Source organism: Dendronephthya gigantea, unplaced genomic scaffold (assembly GCF_004324835.1).
Source record: "Dendronephthya gigantea isolate DGI-Jeju-01 unplaced genomic scaffold, DenGig_1.0 000234F, whole genome shotgun sequence".
NCBI lineage: Eukaryota > Metazoa > Cnidaria > Anthozoa > Malacalcyonacea > Nephtheidae > Dendronephthya > Dendronephthya gigantea.
The window spans coordinates 63,293-80,096 of NW_021163244.1; the positions used below are offsets into that span (position 1 = coordinate 63,293).

The 16,804-nt window shown below is 35.3% G+C and overlaps 1 protein-coding gene and 2 long non-coding RNA genes across 3 annotated transcripts in view; 2 read left to right on the plus strand and 1 right to left on the minus strand.

The window, feature by feature from the left end:
• The window catches only part of LOC114540432 (sodium/calcium exchanger NCL2-like), a 54,160-nt gene extending 37,860 nt beyond the window's left edge, over positions 1 to 16,300 (minus strand). The window contains exons 1-10 of the mRNA XM_028560614.1: positions 16,173 to 16,300; positions 14,488 to 14,583; positions 14,225 to 14,294; positions 13,516 to 13,563; positions 12,472 to 12,574; positions 12,077 to 12,209; positions 11,159 to 11,226; positions 10,946 to 11,090; positions 10,560 to 10,612; positions 9,709 to 9,833 (exon numbers count right to left, since the gene is read on the minus strand). Of these exons, the coding sequence (XP_028416415.1) occupies positions 9,709 to 9,833; positions 10,560 to 10,612; positions 10,946 to 11,090; positions 11,159 to 11,226; positions 12,077 to 12,209; positions 12,472 to 12,574; positions 13,516 to 13,563; positions 14,225 to 14,294; positions 14,488 to 14,583; positions 16,173 to 16,241 (910 nt within the window). The 5' untranslated portion in view covers positions 16,242 to 16,300. The remainder of the gene's footprint in view (positions 1 to 9,708; positions 9,834 to 10,559; positions 10,613 to 10,945; positions 11,091 to 11,158; positions 11,227 to 12,076; positions 12,210 to 12,471; positions 12,575 to 13,515; positions 13,564 to 14,224; positions 14,295 to 14,487; positions 14,584 to 16,172) is intronic.
• On the plus strand, positions 1,298 to 3,283 carry LOC114540437. The gene is made up of 6 exons (XR_003689062.1): positions 1,298 to 1,343; positions 1,680 to 1,754; positions 2,123 to 2,169; positions 2,607 to 2,694; positions 3,008 to 3,104; positions 3,249 to 3,283. It is a non-coding gene; the product is annotated as an uncharacterized LOC114540437 (long non-coding RNA).
• Positions 4,247 to 7,119, plus strand: LOC114540438. The gene is made up of 2 exons (XR_003689063.1): positions 4,247 to 4,437; positions 7,083 to 7,119. It is a non-coding gene; the product is annotated as an uncharacterized LOC114540438 (long non-coding RNA).
• Positions 16,301 to 16,804: the final 504 nt, after the last annotated feature.

Sequence of the window (16,804 nt, forward strand, 5' to 3'; positions counted from 1 at the left end):
CGTGCGCGGATTGCGAGAAACGGAAGAAATATTGGTCACAAATAAAACTAATGTAATTCCGAGGCCAGTTTTGGCCAGTAATTCTGATGTCACAACTAATATCTAAAGTTTGTGCTTAATATTACCTTCCAACGCGGATTTTAGCCTTGTAATTTGTAATAAAAAGATCGGTAATTTGTGCTTCATACAGATACCTTTCATACAGAGTTTAGCCTTATTCTAGACAAACAGTGATGGCGAGCGTTAGGTGATTTCAGCACCTCTCTGGTTTAAATATTATGGCTTTACATCAGAGGAATCATCATAAATATAAGTCATCGATATGCATTGTGACTATTCAGTGCCATTTGGTACACATTTATACAATAATGAAGAGAGCTTTGCTCAAAATTATCAAATGATAAGGCAAATGTTAAGCTTATTAGCATCATGATAAGGTCAATGTTAGAGTTATCCAGAGTTATCACGCTCATTACGATTTTCAGGGTTATTGTGTAGCCCTGTTTTTTTTAGTTCAAAGTTGTAGCTGAATCATATTTAACGAAAGTATTTGTACAACCCTAAGCCAAATGAGAAACTTTCAAATATTTTCACCTGTATGCTACCATTTGTTTGTATTGTACATGAACAATTATAAATTTTGAGATTGTGTTTATAAATGATTATGTATATAAAACATAGTCCAACGTTAAAGTTTAAAGAATATTGGTTTGGTTGCTCATTCCGCGACGTTATGCGTATCCTGTCTCACCATATGTATGTTAGAAATGCCTTGCCAGTTATGGCAAGGTAAGGCTACTTAAGATAGTCTGGAATTTGAGACTTTTTTATGTCCATTAGCACTTTGTAAAGAATGAAGTTGATTTAAGTAATTGCAGCGTTTTATAAGTTTATTGCTTTGGAGATATTTGAAATCGTGCCTTGATAATGCACTCAGTGAATTTACAGAAATGTATTTCAACAAACTCCAGCCTAAATGTAACGTCTCTTGTTATGCGAGATACTCCTTCACAAATACAAGATTTTTTGAGCAATAATTTCTAAATTTTCGTTCCTTAGACTGCTCCCAACATATCTGGAAAAGTTTACTAAACTTTCGCCAACGCCTCAAGTTGTCATACCACTGTTAGAATTTCTCTCTGGTATGTTTCTTAAAGTTTCGTAAATAAAGAAATCTTTTGCGAAATATCAATGTACCCCCTAAAGAGAGGATTCTGATTGAGCAATTCTGCCGCTAACCATAGTTGATCGCCTTTTTGTACAATCAGCTGTGTTAAAAATCTCGTATTTCTCTTTACCAGATGATGGAGATTTGGATAAACAGGAAATCGCATACATAAAAGGTATATGTATAGCTTTCGGTTGCCAGTCATGTTATCAGGATTGAAACCGCACATCAAAATGGGCCTCTTGTAAATATAATCAATAAAAATATACCTGGAACGTGTAGTAGGTGAAGCCACGAATGGAAATTGAGGAATACTAAAATGGTGGCTAGGAATATTTTTGTATACCTCTTCTCAGCTGTACGCAGTTCAGTGAACAGCTAATGATTTGCATCGGTTATCAAGCCAATCAGATTACGGCTAGTTCATTTATAATACCCAGCCTCCTCTTTTTGACGTGATTTGCTAGCCTGATTTCGTATTATAATTGGGTCAATTTTGTTTATTTTCCAGACTTGGTCTTGAAGCTAGAGGAAGAATTGCATACTGTAACATCTTCATCATCCAAATAATTACACATCCCGGCAGGTGCAGTATACAATTTATTTGAAAACATTGTTGAAACAAGCATTATATGACTGCAGCCTCGTTAGAAATGCTTTAACTTTTGCAGTCTTTTGTCTTTTTGTCACCCAATTACATTTTCGAACTTCTGGTCAAAGTACGAAATCACTCGAGAAAGTGATTTCATTGTCCGTTGCAAGTGAGTTTACGAAGTGGTTTCCGAGCTTCTTTCAACATTTCACTTGTTAAATTTGGATGTGCAAAGGATTTTAGGCGATTATTGGGTTGGAGCAAGCTCTGCATGATTCAATATGCCAGTATTGCAGCAAAATATTGTTAAAACTGGGAAATGAAATGCATATGATTATTTAAGCAAATCTTCTTCAATGTAGATCAAATTGGTGGTGCAATACAAAGACAGTTCGCAGACGCCTTGAAAGTACGTATACAGTAGTCTTTGACATGATAGAAGACTTAGTGGTAGAAATTTGGGGAAAGGGCTCGTATGTTGATATTTTTTGACGTTTATTGCTGTAATAGCTTTCTTGTAACTCCACTTATCTACATGTGTTCAAGCAGTCGTTAACCTGGTTTCCTTTGTGTCGTAATTGTTGTAAACAATCATTTTCGTAAACAATCATTTTCACGGATAAAATCTAGTCCAATCTTTCCACATTATTGCATCCCAGGTAGTTTTTCAGAACGGCGATGCATTAGGGTCGAGCGAAAAGAAAGATGTGCAACAAGCTGACACATTTACGGTGCAATCATCTCAACCTGTGTGTATTAAAAGTAAACTCTGCATGGCAGGTAGTTAATGAAAAATGAGACAATTCATGTATTGCTGTAGCCAAATTAAGTTTCTTGTGTTTTTAGGTTCATGTTCAACAGCAAGCGAATGACGGTTGAAAGAGGAAGCAACTGGATGTTTGGTCAACCAGCAAAGCAGCTGGTGGCGACAAAGGTGATCAATTACGTCCACCATAACATTAAGCTACAAGATGATCTTTTGTATAGTCATTTTTTAATAACGGTGATTGATTTAGGAAACCTATAACGGCTCTTCATTACTTTTTGACGCTCTTAAGAAGTTCTACTGTATAATTCTACAACAAATCTGAGGAATTACAAACCGATTTCATATTCTAATTGGGAAACTCGTATTTAGGCTATCTCTGCTAGTTGGGCTATTCCCTATAGTTATGCTGATCGGATTCATATCTTTACAATTACGTGTGGCTCCAGGAAATCTGATCAGAACTTTTTTCATGCTACAGCGATATACCAGTGGAACTTCAAAATCTACATGTCATTAAGAAACATCAGATGTTTGTTGGAATCCTCAAAAGTTCTAAACTCTTCGTACAAAAACAGGTAGAAATTTTTTTAATATATATTTTGAAAGGAGAGTCTCTAACCCCTCATCGTTTCTGGATTACTACTACTTTTAAGCGGTGTACATGCAATAATACCACTACACTATCAGTGGCAATTCTAAGGGCGTCCCCTTTTCCACAGGAACAAGGTGAACTACTTGACAAAAATGGGGATTGCAATAGGTAAGTTAAAAAAATTAAATCGTAGGAAAATGTCTGTTTCATTACCTTTTAATATAAAATTTGCCCAGGTTCGTCCAGATGAATTGTTCGTCTCTTGTATAAATACAGCTAATGTGATTTTTATACAGATTAATCTTACTGGACCTTTTGATGGTGCTTCCTTAGGTCGAAATTCTAAATCGGTTAGGGTTTTGTGTGTTGTTAAAACTGATATAGGAACGATATTTCATATCCTAGTCCGTTACGTTAACTCACAATGATTATCCTTTTTTTTGTAAGAGTTTTGGTTTTTGGAACCGACTTGAGACACAAAAAACTATTTTTGTTGAGCCACGACGAAAAAACGAATTTACTGAGGTTAGTTCTATTGCCATCCAGCGAAATCTTAAGACTAGACTTTTTAACAAATGAATATATAGTAAAATAGTTCATCTGTACGTTTTTATGAGGACGAAAAACGGATCATTTTGATCAGGAGGTTATATTCAACTAAATAACTCGCAATGAACAATCTTATTGAGGTTTATCAAAGGATTTATGGTCTGTTTTAGGCAATGGAAGGATTTTATGAAAACGTTCGCAACCCAGAGAACAAGGGTAATCAAAAGCAATTTTACACAGCTTGTATACGCGGAATGTTTTGAGTTGTAGTCATGCATGCACATATTTTAATATGATTAAAATCGATTCTGATTTTTTTGCAAAAACTAATATAAAACAAATAGGAATAAATTTTACTGCAGAGGATAACTTGAATAATGTGTGAACTTAATGCGACTTTTGTAGTGAGTTATTTTCAGGGAGTTATTTTAACACCCCCAAATTTCATTTTTCGGGGTGTTAAATTTTGGTGCTATTTTGACACCACTTTTAGAGTTATATTAACTCCTCGGTGGAGTAACGAGGTCTTCGAACGTTGATTAGTATGCAAAAATAATCCCATGTAGAGGGGTTAGAGAAAGTAACTCCATTTTAGGAGTTAAATTCCTCTCATTATATATTCATAATGGAGATTTGAAAACAAGGAGTGAAGATTGGTGATGCACATCGCGTTAATGATAATTTTTATTGAAATTGAACAAAATCTTGTATTGAAATCATTTACTACATCAGAATACGTGATGAAAAGATTGCCTCGGATAGTTCTGGTAAGTTTATAACGATAAATTTCATAGAACCAATCATTAAATAGCGAAATACATGGTCGATCGGCTGGAGTAAAGCATTGACAACCGATCGTTATACATCGTATAGCGCATTATTATATAAGGTATTCAGCGCATTAAAAATATCATAACTTACGGTCTTGTAGTTCTAGCCTGGAAGGCCTTAATTGAAGTTTTGTCGAAATCAAATTTTCAAACAAACTATATAAAAGAGCTCATTTGATATATTTATGGAAATGCGAATTCCCCAGGTTTATATTTTTGGTACTTAAAAACATGAGAATTATTCAATAAAACTATTTTTAACCTCTTTATGTGCAAGAAATCCAAGCATGCTTGTTTATTTCAGTTTATAATAAATCAAATAATAAAAATTTTCCTGTTTTTTGTTAATTATTCTGCAATGAATCTTCTTTATTTTTATATTCAGGATCACCTTAAAATAACCAGGTAATATGGGACATTGTAATATCCATTCCTGGTTCTTTTTAATAATTGTCTGAAAGGTGGTCAATATTTGAGTGTAATGCTCAAATGCACATTAGCTATTTACACAACCAAGAAGTGCTATAAACATTTGATTGGTGCATTTTTGGATAACATATATATGTGAGAGTTAAGTGGCATTTAAAAGCTTGGTGATTTGCAGTCTTCCATATCAAATGTGGTCTTTTATGCTACAAAATTTTAAGTAATACATCTCTCAAAACTGACCCTTAAACATGTTATATATGATTATGAAGCTATATATATTCATAAGGCTATAAATACAATTTTTTGAAAAAACTATTTTGTGTTAATATTATCTGTCAAAGAACCATGCATTGAACAGTGCAGATCATGTGAATCAAGCATTAAACTGTGCAGATAATTTAGAGCTATAACTAGAAATACATGCATGCAGCAACCCCTCGCCATTTCAAACGAAGCAAAATATTTCCTGAGCTAGTCAGACCTAACCTTCAATATTATGAAATGTCCTAAATGTAAAGCCGATAGCTGATGTTTCAAATACTTCGGAAACAAGCACAGTCGTAAAGGTGAAGTGAAATCACCCGTTTTCCTGCTGCTTTCCGTTGCATTATTAAAGTTATAAGCAGCCTTTAGATTTGACTACGGCTCCCGCTACGGCTACGAGATTCGTCACTGTGGCGCGAAACAAGCGTTGTATGCATACGCCACCTCGTACTGGCATGATAAAACTCTGAAAACACAATAATAAACGCATGTTTATCCCGTCAAATATTTCGGGAATTTTACCCTCGCCATTTCCAAAAATACACGTATTCAAAGGCCACGGTCATGGAAAACATTTCTCTAAATTTTTTTTCTGGAAAAAAACGAAAAAATGTCAACTTTTATTGCTTTTTAAATCACGTAGTCAGGACTACGAAGTTTTGTTAAAATGCCGTAGTCAGATGAGCGAGGGCTACGTGCCTCTGGCGTCAGTACGAAGAATCACGAATATCACGTCAATGTGACGAATCTCGTAGCCGTAGCGGGAGCCGTAGTCAAATCTAAAGCTCTCTATAGACTTTCACAGTTTAATAAGAGTTAATACTTCATTATAGCTAAACCTTCAAAACATCAAAACCGCCCAAATAATATAAATAACCAAGCAGTGAACGTCGAATGTTGTTTTTCGATTATTAAATTGATGCAGTGATTGCAGTCGATTATATATAAACCTTTAAAGTGATATTTGTTATATTAAAACTCCGAATTACACTTTTAAGGACTCTTTTGGAGGTTAAAACGATGATGTAAAGCCTTAAATAGTCGGTCACGTCTTCGCAAAACCGAGCAAAACGACATACTGTACCAAGGTCATAAAATGTATTCGTACAGCAAACACGAAATAAACCTCGAAATAAACAAAATAGACTCTTACCATTTCAAGGATTATAATCGAGTTGTTCCTTTTCACCGCTAATTCCTCCAGTTCTGATAATATTTTAAACTCTTCCCAGTCTTTTATCTGTTATTTCATTCCACATTTCATATTTTGTTTTCAAAACATTTTTTTTAAAAATAGTTTGCAAAATGACAGTTAAATTGCTGACGTTTTTCACTGAAACACAAACGTTTCGTCTTAGCCAATCAGGAAGAAGACTGGTAATCTACACTCGTTCGCATTTCACGCATGCGCACAAGTACCATGACCATTGAACGTCCACGGTCCACGGTCCACGACATAGAATTTGAGCAACTTCGGATTCCGCTATGTTCTGTCACAATACCCGGGTGTAATAAATCTCCCAGCGGAATTAGTACCCTCGCACGGCGCTTCGCGCCGGCTCGGGGATTATACACAATATGTATTGCAAGGCAGGTTTTAATCAGAAATCAATTTTAAAAAATTTGACCTTTTAAATTAATATTCTTGAGGGCTCATGAAAGTTAAATTTTCAGGTATGAAAAATAATTAATTTATATGTCTTTTCCATTGTCCCACTTGGAGACCTCAATAACATTTATACAAAATCACCAACAACATCAAATCATAGATTAATTAAACTGAAGAAATAAGTGTTTGTTAGGTACCACAGAATATGTTCATAAATTAATAAAGCAAAAAACATTACTGATAGTATCCTAACATTAACTTTCATTTTAAATTTTGACAGTTGATTTTAAAATCAAGACAAACTGAGTCAACTAATCCATAGGTAGCCCAATGCGCTGCATTACGTACGTCACTTGGGTCACGTATATAGTATATAATAATATAAGGTTGGCAAGAATATTTTATTTTCAATATACATCGTTTAAATATGATCAAAATATTAACATCTATTCTATAAAATACGCCAAAAAAATAACAGCCCCTAAGTGTAGGGTAGTTTTACTAAATTTGTACGTCGTTTTTTTGCAATGAAACGCGATTAAAAAATGAAAATATGACAAAAGTTTGTTAAAATTTGCCGTGTCCCGATGCGGGATGCCTGTTGCCGTGCAAAAACATCAATTTGAAAACTCGTATACGCGATCCTATTGGTCATGCAGCTTTGACCGTTTTGTGATGACCAATAGGATCGCGTATACGAGTTTTCAAACTGATGTTTTTGCACGGCAACAGGCATCCCGCATCGGGACACGGCAAATTTCAACAAACTTTTGTCACATTTTCATTTTTTAATCGCGTTTCATTGCAAAAAAACGACGTACAAATTTAGTAAAACTACCCTACACTTAGGGGCTGTTATTTTTTTGGCGTATTTTATAGAATAGATGTTAATATTTTGATCATATTTAAACGATGTATATTGAAAATAAAATATTCTTGCCAACCTTATATTATTATATACTATATACGTGACCCGAGTGACGTACGTAATGCAGCGCATTGGGCTACCTATGACTAATCAAGAAAAAGAAAACCCCATGATGTGGGTTGAATTGCCAGGGACACCTATGCTAAGACTTCAGGTCTTTATACAGCTCAGTGGCCGGGTCTTTCTTGGCGAAATATTTGCAAAGTACACACGAAGCCCTCGCTTGCTCCGTAAAAAGTTCTCTTTCTCGGTACTTTTCATTCGAAAATTGTAAACTTAGTAGAGGACTTGCGATTTTGGATGCGAAAAGCTGGATTTGGGGACTAGTGGGAGCTATTTTAAGGTAAATATTTGAAGTTTTTCTTGCATTTAGTCTTCCCGCCATTTTATTGTGTTAACTTGGCCTGCAAAAACAGACAAATTTATTGCAAGATTCTTATAGTTTGATTCTAAAATGTTTTTCAAATAGTTGTTTCTATAATTTTTGATGCTGGTCGATTTATTTTTTCTGTGGGGCTGTTGCCAAAAGAGTTTTTCAGTCGCAAAACTGACGGCAAAGTATTTTTTTGTTTCTGATCAGCATGAATACATGATATCGCGAGCCTCCGATATTTACCTTAAAGTTCCTGGGATATTTTAATAGTCTATAACAATTAGAATTCGTATCTTTAGAAGCAGTAGAAGGACAGAAGTCCACAATGCCCGGTAGAGGGTAGAAGAAGCAATGCCAATGGGAAACTCAAACACAAATTTCAATACAAGAAAGCCCTAACCAGGCCCTAACCTAGCGAAACGATGTTGAAAACAACCCCAAAATAACTGTTCATCTCTCAATGGACGAAGCAACTTACCATGATGCAGTAAATCTAGGTATGTGGAATTTTTTTCCTATTCTTTTTATATTAGCTAAGCCTAAGTTACTTGAAATTATTCCTTCCTAATACTCACATGTTTCTGCTTATTGTTTGTATGTTTGCATTGTGGATCTCATAGAACATATAGATTTTGAAGGTCTGTTGAACAATGTGCTCTGTTATATGCATACAAAGCACACTACTCGAATTTACACTCATATACATGCAATTTTTCTATTTGTTCGTAGATTGAAGACTCGTTTCGTGCAATTGGCACAACAGGAAACCTCCGAAAATTTTACTACGAGGAAAATTGTAAAAGAAGAAACGTGGATCAGTATTGCTTATACAGCCAGGTCATCATCTTGATAGAGTGAGTCTTAGCTTAGTAGAACTCTAGTAGAACTGAACAACCAGTGTCTTAATGACTATACCATTATGTTTTAGGCATGCATGGTACTCCACTTAAAAACATTTTCTAAATTTTTTGCAAATGTGCATGTGTGTTAAAGTGTAAATAAAAAGTATTAAAGAGCTATACTATAGAAGCAATTCCTTTAATGCGTAGTTGACTTGCTGTACTCAAACAGAAATGTAATTGATCTCATGTATTCAATTTTATAATAATATAATAACGATATTTGTGCTGCATTGTTTGTTGACTCGATCGGCATTATAGGTAGAAATCTTCGATGGAACGGAATATTTCGCTCAATTTATTTATCTTTTCAATTGTGAAATTAAACCGAGGCAGATTTACTGGATAGATCACAATTGAAAAGAAAATCAAGCGAAAAATTTCCTTCGATCGAAGTAATTTACCTATATAGTAAAAAACCGGCCTAACACCTAAAACGGTGTTAAATGTGTTTAACTCCAAAAATGGAGTTATGTTTTAAGTCCAGAATTGGAGTTAAATTAACTCCGAAAGCGGTGTTAAATTATAACACCAGAAGTGGAGTTATTTGTTACTCCAAAAAGCTACTCATTTTGAACCTTTTTTTTTGACCCCTTTTTTGGTGTTAAAATAACTCCCTAAAAATAACAGTGAATATACAAACCAATATAGGCTCGTTGCACGGTACACCCTCAAGTTTTTGCTCCCAGCTACAAAAATCACTCACCTGAAGCTTGTCTTTGAGCTTCGGGATCTGACGGCTCCCCACCGGCATCCGTTGAGTCACGAGGACCACCGAAGATGTTGCGATTAGCAATGCCATAGAAACGATGAATTACGCGACGACGAATTCTGCAAACAATAGAAGTTAACGTTAGTTCGAAAATAATGCGAGTGTTACGCCATTCCGATGAAGGATGGAACTTCTTGATGAGCAGTAGCTACCAAGATCAGGTTTCTAATTTTGTAAAAACCTTCGACAGAGAGGCTATTATAGTAAAGATATCCTGACAATAAGGTTCTTTAATGGAAAGCACAAACTCGGATGAATTGGTCAAGCAACTCAACCGGCTTGTCAAAAGACGGGAATGATCAGGAAAATGATACCATGCGTCTCATCAATCCCCTCATGCGCGCAACATATCACTCAAATACGTGAATGACACGGGCTACCGGTATCTGCATTACAAATTATACGTCACATTATTCGAGAAGAAAAGGGGAAGAATGGATAAAACCTTCCCTCCCTTTGTAATGCAATAAACATCACCTTATATAGCCCCGTTATGATAGTCAACGTACTGCAGTCACCGAGTTCAAACATGTGCACTTGGTGAAAGGGAAAAATTATTTGAAACGGTCCAGGAGGAGATTTTCTTTCCCGCGCTTTCTGCTAAAGTTGGCAATACTCTTTACACATTTACGGAAGCGCGTAGACAAAAAGGAAAAGATAAAATACAAAACTGGATGTACAGTAGTTCATCATCATTTCACGATAAACCTCGGTGATAAGAACAATCAGCCAATTATATTCGCCACCGTCCTAAAAGATTATGAAGCATGCTGTACTATACTCACTCCTCCTGTCTGTGTTTCGATGCCCTCAATTGAGCTGTCTTGCTGTCGTACACCTAAATGAAATTATTCAAGAAATAATGTTCAAGAAATTATTTATAGCATCGCTTTTCCATCGAAACAACCTTCACACGAGAATTATGAATAAATGTGGGCTCGTGGGACCGGTTTAAAATTTTTTTGAATGAACTTTCCTTATTCGGTGAATAGAAATATTTCTCTTTTTTATTTAACCGATAAAATATTTGTCTATATTAATTTGCTCCCACCCTGCTTCTGTCATGGATAATGACTGGCTAGAGTAATTTAGACCCCTCTCTTGTTCTCGTATACCGCTTGAAATAACAGACCGACAATAAAACAATATTCATCGATGTGTTTTAACTTACCAAGAAGAGAAGGTAGGCAACAAAAGATACGGCGCACAAAATGAGGGTCGCCAACGCAGAATTTTTTACATATTTTGGTTGACTATCGTCACCAGAATCAGGACTTTTCTTTGGACCCCAGTGCCAGTCAGCACTTTGAACAATACTGCAATAACGTAGCAATACAAGTCAGAACAAATACACAGGATACAATGAACAATAATTCAAACTTACAGATAAAGAAGTGAGGTAATAAGCATAATAATTGAAGATTTCTGCACTGAAGGAAGAAGAGTTACGCCCTGAAATAAAAAAATAGAAAGAACTATTAATCGTACATGCACATGAAGCATATTTTTTACTCGAACTAAAGCAGAGTCTTAAATTCGGTCTGTTTTTTTCATCATGAGATTTGTTCTCCCACGTGGTCAATCTTAATTTTGGCCAATCGAAATAAATCGTGATCGCATGTGACATATTTGTGACCATCTTATTGGCGTTCAGCGGCTCATTCAACTTCTTGCTTCAGCTGTGGGTGCATGAGGACTGTTTTCTGCCATACGACACGTTAGCTACGTTAACAGTTAATAATAGGGAGATTTAGCATGAAGATGCGAACGTCAAAGACGACGTGAAAATGGCGAGTAAATGGCGTGGCATGTCTTGCATATTTGGGCGCATCACGCCACTTATTTGCCTTTTTCACGTCGTTTTTGACGTTCACGTCCTCGTATGTATAAACTTTCTCCGGCTAAAAGCAAAAGCAAAAACACTCATTTCCCTCGAGTAAACGCTTAGTAAGCGTCTTGTTTAACTTTAAAAATCATTGTTTGAACTAGCAACAAAAGTTTTGTATTTAAAAGTTTGTATTTCCGGCTGCAATACTTTGAATGCCTACCTTTTGAATAGTCTGAATTATATTTTAAATGTGTAATATTTAGCTTACACGTCACATTTTACTTTACACGTCGAATGGAATTCAAAACAATGGACTGGAGAGATGATAAACGTCATTGAGCTTCACTATCATCTCAATATCCAATCTCGTACCCAGGATAGACCCTAGGTACGAAGTTGCTCAATACCATTTATCGATGAATTGCATTCGACGAGACCAACATGTGACATATATAAATAGGGCTAACATTATACCTGCTTCCTGCATTTAATTCCCTTTCCAGTCTCTTCAATTGCTTCACCATTGCTATTAAGGTCACATCTTCCGAGAAACAGACTTCCACCCCAGGCAATTGTCAACAACATGATCGTGCTGCCAGCAAGAGTCCTAAATTAAGGTAGGTATAGGTTAATATTTTACAATGAAAATTATCTATACAATATCTAAAGTCTGTATAAGAAATTATGCACTTCCACAAAATGAAGCCTAGTCATCATTCTTTGGACAAATTTTCTTGTCCGTGGCCCGGGACTTACTCTACATCGCTATACTGTTAGATAATACTTTATCATGCTTGAAATATAGCTACGTAAATAGCATGTGGAATATTAGGATACCAAGTACACTGACACTGTACTATTTTCCTTACCCCATACCAACCGATATCTGTTCCTGCGCATTTGGTTTCAAGCCAGAAACGATAATGATAGCAGAATCAGGTACAGCTCCAAGCAAAGGCAGAACAATACCGCCTAATATAAAAAATGTTCCTTAGTAAAGGCAGGCCTAACATAATATAGCTTCAAATGTGGTATAACAATTGCCTGAAGTAGACAGAAACGTTCCAGACGTTCCGACCTAGAGGCCGTCAGGAGAAAAACAACTCTCCTGAGGAAGCTGGGCCCCTATAGCCATAGGTCGAAACGTCGTACATTTGAAATATATACTATATTCGAAGCGAAGTTGTTTTAAGACGCTGCCATGCACGCTGCTTTCTGGTTATATTGGAACATATTTGTAAATTAAGCATGGTTTAGTGCACGATCTGACGAAAAAATATGGACGAGTCCGAAACACATATTGTTAGTTATAAATTACTCGCGCTCTTTGAGAATATCAAAATTCTTTAATTGTTTTAAAATAATTATTTAGGCCAGGGCCATAGCTAGACCACTTATAATTGGGAGGAGGTGTGTACTCCCCCCCCCACTGCTGCTGCGGTAACTTTTTTTTATGCCTATCCGATTACATATGCCTATTATTGGCGAATTCATTCTATTCATAACGTAGCTAGTAACGTTTACAAGGCAATTTTTCGTGCCATACTGCTTCAATAGTTTTGCGTTATATAGTCCGAGGCAAATTATAATATATCAAAAACATTCAATAAGTAGCTATACAGGGTGTCTCAAAAAAAACGCAACCACTTAAATATGCAAGAACATTAATACAGCTCTAAAGCGCGATGGATAAGCACCTCTGGGAATTGAAAATGGCTCTTAATCCTTCATTTAAAATGCTAAAAGTCATTTTAGCCGAACTATGGTGCAAACCTGAACAATATTAATATTCTTGCATATAAGTAGTTGCGTTTTTTTGAGAGACCCTGTATAGCTATATACTTTATCAGAATAGTCAATAGACAATAATATTAATCCAATGCAGATGCATCCATAATAAAATATTGTTTTACCAATGATTCCTGCAGGTAATCCGAGATCTAATAACAACTCAGCACCATCTACCAAATAAAAAACAGCTTTAATGTAGTAGTATTAATATAACAACTGTCAGATAATATGTATGTCTTTTATACTAGGATAATTAGCCTTTCTCAGGATGACGTTTTGCTTTTTGGGGGTATTCAGTTTTCAATTTTCTCAGATGGGTTTAAAAAAATTATAACAACATGAAAAGCATTTTTTAGTATCAACACACCATTTGAAGAATAAATTCAGCCTAAAATTAAAGACAGTCGCCATTACAAGGTCTTTTGATATTTGCTCATAATATAAGTTCTGGTAATGTTAGATAAAATTGCCATGTTTATAGGTTGAATAATATATTGTCACACACATGCTTTTGTGCTCCCTTCTCAATACATAGATTGTATTCTTAGTTTTTAAGGAGAGACTGCATGTAAAGCGATTTTGACATAAATTACAAGTACTACAATAACCTGTTTTTAAAACAATGAAAAAACCTAATCCCACATTGAATAACAGATCATACTATTCATAAATACAACTGTTCATCAAAATCAAGCAAAGGACTTCAAAACAATATGGATTAGAATGGAAAATTTGTTGAATTCTGTTTCTCCCAATTGAAGAACTACTTTTCAAAGAACAATTATGTACAAAATTATACATGAGTATACTAAATATGTACGTATACAGTACCTGAAATCAATTTTGCAGCAACCATCAACAGTGCACCATAGAAAACAATGAGCAGGAGATTTCCAATAATCTAGCAAAATATTAAAATAACCAATGAGCAAAGGCTAGCTTAATTTAAAAAGTTGGTAAATTTCAGGATCTCATATAGTTATTCTTTATTTAATCAAGAGCAAGGTCTCAGTACAAAATTACAGAACTAAACGTTTTTGTACCCACCAAAACCTAGCTAAAAATAATTTAGTCTTTTGTGTTAATCAACTTACTGTGCTTGAACATGGAAACTTTGTTAGTCTATCCTCATAGCACTTATCAGTATGATTGGTTGCATTTTCATTAGAATTATCCAAACCTTCTGCAGCCTAAAATTGATAGAAAAATTTTTTAGTTATAATATAAAAAAAAATTATATCTGTATCTGGATGCTCAGATACAATATGTTCAGATCAAGGTGCTGAATTCAAGGGTAGAGATGGGGGGGGGGAGAATCTTGAAAAAGCTAGGGCACTTTAGTTCACAAAGGCAAACCAGGAAAAAAGTTTAGTTTAGAATAGCAAAATAATCGGGCAATTCAACTTGAGCACTTTTGCAAGAAGAAAATATCCTAGAGTGTTATCTATTGCCTATAAATAAGAGTGCAATTGCAACTCAAAATGGTGCAATTAATGCTAAAATTGCACTCCTCGTAGCCAATGAAATTGCTATTGATTACATGCAGAGGATTATAACTATATTATAACTGTGTAATTTTTTCTGACTAACTGTAGTCCACCACTATATCCACTCATATATAATGAGTGCCAAAACAGCCAGTAATATAGTGATGAGAGTTTGTTGTTAGCACTTTTTATTAAATGTTGGTATTTCACAACCTTAGATGCCTCAGGAATAGAATTGCATTGCAAGTTGCAAGAAAAGTTGCATATAGTGTAACACCGGTTTCTAGCCGATGGTATAATGATTGTTAGTATAAACTTACTAATAGGCTATCACTTTTCCTGCGTTCTGATTGGCTACGCTACTAGTAGGCTATTAGTGATAGCCTACTAGTAGCAAAATTCAAAACAATGGCGGAAAATTCGCGTTTCGCCGAAGTATCTGAAGATTTTTTGGACGACTTGTTGGACAATTCCGTACCAGAAAAAACAAAAAAAGCAACAAAATACGGAATTGCAATTTTTAAGGGTAAGAAAATACATAAAAATAACGTATACTCAATTGAATTTTTATATTTAAACTGAATTTTAAAACATTTTACGCGAACAACAATTAAAATATTTTCTTCCCTTTAATATACGAAATAAATTTCAGTTTCAATATTTTTGTATTGTGTTTCCTAGTTGTAAATTAATGTTATAGTTTATACTAAAACAATTAGACAACTCGGCCTCGTTGTCTATGAGCAAATAGTCAACTCGGCTTCGCCTCGTTGACTATTCGCTCATAGACAACTCCGCCTCGTTGTCTAATTGTTAAATAGAGTCCGAAGACATAACTATGTAGCTAGGGAGACTTTTAAGCCCAGTCCAGTGAAATAACTACAATAAAAAATATCGGATAACAATTATATAGAAGCTTTGATTAAATTGGGATTAAAAACGAACTCTTTAGCTTCGTTTAGGAGGTAAAATTTTGAATATATATCTGATTTATGTTAAACAGAAAGATCTATTTCTATATGAGGTAGGAATACGCGGTTTTTGCGGTTTCTACATAAGGTCGAATAGCTGGAATTCCTGGCCCTTACATTTCTTATCCCTTACATGCTTGAAGGAGTACAACCGTATTTCCATCTTGACGAGTAATATAGAAATTCTAATTCCAACAATTACGTTATTGTTGTTTACAAGCGTAAACAGACGCTGTCAGGCAAGATATAGCGTGCTAAAATCAAACTGAATCCTTTCATTATTCATACGCGTATATATACAAAGCTATCATTTTAACTTACCACATTTAAGGACAACAAGAAACAAAACGCGAGTGAACTGAGAGTATTTAAAAGATGAAATTTAGCCATGTTCACTTGTCAAACTTGCCTATGTTTTGATTGTTCTCGCTAGAGGCTTCTCGGCTCTCGCTGTGCCTGTGATGAATGTTATTGACACGCCCATTTACTAGTTGCTTCCATTTAAGTGGCCATTTAAGTGTTGAATATTTAATTAATCAAGTAAATCAACTTGCTTCGCAAGTTGCCTCTCTCCTCCGCAGAGGCTTCGAATGCAAATGCGCTAGACTTTTAAAGATGACCGCTGCTTGCTATGACAAGATATTCAGCTTCGGGTTCGTATCACTGATCTGCGGTTCGTATGGGCACAGAATACCTAACAGAAGTAGAACTCCTGTACTTTTTTCGTAAGTGTGATTCGTCATGATTCGTCACTTAGCAAGTGCATTTTTTTGAAAAGTCACCCCCCTACCAAAATTTAGCAATATGGCGCTTGGGATATTGCTAAATTTTGGCAGGGGGGTGACTTTTCAAAAAAATGCACTTGCGGACGAATCATGACGAATCACACTTACGAAAAATAGTACAGAGTTCTACTTCTGTTAGGTATTCTGTGGTATGGGGCGCCGTGTGTA